The sequence below is a fragment of the Panthera uncia genome (assembly GCF_023721935.1).
Source record: "Panthera uncia isolate 11264 chromosome A1 unlocalized genomic scaffold, Puncia_PCG_1.0 HiC_scaffold_16, whole genome shotgun sequence".
NCBI lineage: Eukaryota > Metazoa > Chordata > Mammalia > Carnivora > Felidae > Panthera > Panthera uncia.
In genome coordinates, this window is record NW_026057576.1 from 1927084 (window position 1) to 1930132 (window position 3049).

General features: G+C 50.4%; 2 protein-coding genes across 2 annotated transcripts in view; one reads left to right on the forward strand and one right to left on the reverse strand.

Annotated features, from left to right (window-relative positions):
• The window catches only part of LATS2 (large tumor suppressor kinase 2), a 74832-nt gene extending 74528 nt beyond the window's left edge, over positions 1-304 (reverse strand). Inside the window, 1 exon segment of the mRNA XM_049647334.1 lies at positions 220-304. The gene's annotated coding sequence lies outside the window, so the exon portion shown is untranslated.
• The window catches only part of LOC125934212 (basic proline-rich protein-like), a 13399-nt gene extending 11139 nt beyond the window's left edge, over positions 1-2260 (forward strand). Inside the window, exons 4-5 of the mRNA XM_049647532.1 lie at positions 5-763; positions 2054-2260. Of these exons, the coding sequence (XP_049503489.1) occupies positions 5-701 (697 nt within the window). The 3' untranslated portion in view covers positions 702-763; positions 2054-2260. The remainder of the gene's footprint in view (positions 1-4; positions 764-2053) is intronic.
• The last annotated feature ends 789 nt before the right edge of the window (positions 2261-3049 follow it).

Consider the following 3049-nt stretch of genomic DNA (forward strand, 5'->3'; position numbering starts at 1 on the left):
GCAGGGCGCAGGGCTTCGCTCGGGACAAACTTCCTCGGCCGCCCCGCTCCCCGCCCCTCGGCCCGGCCGCCCCGCCGAGTCGGGCGCCCCTCCCGGAGCCGCGGCCCGCGGCGGCCCGAGGGTGGGCGCGGGGAGCCCCAGGGCCCCGCCGGCCCGCGGAAACTTCCAGCCGCCCCGCCGCGGCCCCTGGCCGCACGCCCCCCGCCCCTGCCCCTTCACCTCCTGGGGCGCGGTCTACACCCTCCGGGGCGTCCTCGCCCGCGGCTCCGGGGCCTCGCGCGCCGGGGGACCGGGCGCCGGTGGCTGGAGCTGCTGTTGGCCCCGCGGGGACGGGGGAGCCCCGGGCGGCGGCGACGCGGGCGGCGGCTGCTCCATCTTCCCGGGGCGCTCACGCCGAGGTTCCAGCGCGCAGACCCAAGTGGGACATTCGCTACATTGTTGGCATTCCACGGGCGTCACGTGACCCCGCCTCCCGCGTCACTCTCGGCCGCATACCAGCCCGGGCGGGGCGCCTGCGGCCCTGGCTGCTCGGCGGCCGGCCCGCCCCGCTCCGCCCCGCCGCCGCTTCCTGCCTCCCGGTCGCGGCCGCCCCAGCCCGCCGCCACCTGCCCGCGGCCTCCCCGCCGGCGCTCGCGGACCTTTCTGCCCCTCTGTCACCCGCCCCCGGCTCCAGTACTGCCCCTTCGACTGCGCTGGTATAAAAGTTGGTAACTCCGTCCTTAAAGCCGCCGTTAGGCATCTCAGACCAGCCTTGGTGGAGAAAGTAAGTGAACAGGCCTGAAGGAGCCACCGAGTTACCGAGCAGACGCCAGCTGCTGAGAGTAAGGGCAGAAGAGGACAGACAGCCGTTTGTCCGTGGCATCGAGTACTAAAGAAGGACGTCCGGATGTGTATCCGAATGTAATCAGTTTGAATTCAGTGCAGCCCCCCTGCTGTGGCTATTTTGTCTGCGGGAAGTGTCTCGCGATGCGCGTGTTTCAAGACTATGTGGATGGTCTCGTAGACCAGCCAGTGACTTGTGCAATTCAGCCCCTCGACTGCCTTTCCATCTGTGAGCTCTGGATGTGGTACAGGGCTTATGCGGGGATTGTGCGGAGATGAGAGCTCGTCCTCCCTGCCACCCACAGACTGCGGCAGGTGATGGTAGGGACTAGTATCCTTGTAAAAGCAAATCCAGTTTCCTTTTTCATTAACGAACTCTTGTGAAGTTTTTAAATTTTAATTTGAAAAGAAACGGTAACGAAGGTCATCGTGTCCGGACGTTTTTCACGACCTTACCAGTCCCCCGTCTGTCATCCTGTCCTCTTGCCTCTCGCCTCTCTCACTGCCACCTAGGCTTCCAGCCCTGCCTCTGCCTTAGCTCTTCCAGGGGATCTTCCCACATAGCCCTCCTGTTTTCCCTCCGCTTTGAGCTCTGGTAATGAAACCATTCTTGTGCAACTTAGAATTCAATTTTATTTTTCAGTCTTGTCCCGCACTCTATCCAGGCATCTTGCGCGGTTAGGTCCCCCGCGGATACTCCGTAATTACATCCCTCTTGCCCTCACCTGTGTACCTCTTCGCTCCCACAGCGACCTTACTTTTTCCTCCCTGGCCCCCAGCGGGCTGGGCTGGTTGACATTCTTCTTTGCGTGTGTTTTAAGGTCCCGCCCTTGCTGTCTTCAAAGATGTCAACATAATTAAATTTTTTAAAAAAATTGTTTTTTTGGTCAAAGAAATATTGTAAATAAAAGGAATTTAGTGGACCTTAAAATTATGTGTAAAAACCCTTACAAAATTTTGTAATTAGTTACAGCATTGTTTGCAATAGTGAAAAATCCAGAAGAACGTAAAATATCCAGCAATAGGGAATAGTGGGAAAATAAAAGGTAGATATTCACATGACAATAGAGCTAAGTGAATGAACTAGCTGTATACTTTTCAAAGGATGAATGAGAATTCAATTGGAGAGTGGAAAAAAGTAAGTTGCAGAACTATATATATATACTATGATACCGTATTCATAAATAAATACCACAGAACCTATACTAATCCCGTACTTTTATGAGTATAGACATGGAGACTGCAGGAAGATGCACCCAATTCAGGACAGCTGTTGCCTACGTGGAAGGAGGGAAACCAGACTGAGGAGGGAAGAATGAGGACTTCAACTTTACCTCCAGTGTGTTACTTCTTGTATTTAAAAAAGCGATGCCGAACTGTCAAAACCTTAAAATTTGTGGATTCCGGGCAAGTAGGTTCAATCATGCGTGCTGTGTTATCCTTTGTGCCTTTCTTTGAAAAAAATCTTTTGAAAATGTTCAAATATATATGGGAAACAAAGTGGAAACAAGTAAGTTTCTAAATGGAAGCTTGCTTAGGGAAACTGACACACCTATGCAGGAGGATATTGTGATTAATGGTCATGTTTATTGTTTTTCTGGGTATGTGTTTATTGATGTGGAGTCATTCATTCCTTTGGGTTTTTTGTTTTTTTATTTTTTGAGTACTGCTATGAGTCATGGGCTAAAAGCAGGCACTGGGGATACCATGGAGAGCAAAACCACATGATTTATCCCCTGCTGGAGCTGACAGCCTTGTAGTGACATAATACACTATCCAATTTTGTAAAATAATATAAGTATATATATTTATTTTCAAAAGCTATATACAAAAATATCTGTTATATAACGTGTAATACAAAAAAACTTAAACATACGTACATACGTATTTTTTTTCTTTTTAAGTCCAGAAAAATATGCAGCAATGTTAAAAGTTGTAATTTCTGGATTTAGTGATTCTGGGTGATTTTTGTTTCATTTATTTTATTGTTTTTTATGTACTTGATTTTTCTTTATTTAAAAAAATTTTTTAATTAACAAAAATGTTTTTCAGTTTTTATTTTAGAGAGAGAGTGCGCGCATGCTCACGCTTGCTCATGAGTGAAGGAGGGACAGAGAGAGAGGGAGACACAGAATCTGAAGCAGGCTCCAGGCTCTGAGCTGTCAGCACAGAGCCCGCCGCGGGGCTCGAACCTGTGAACCATGAGATCATGACCTGAGCCGAAGTT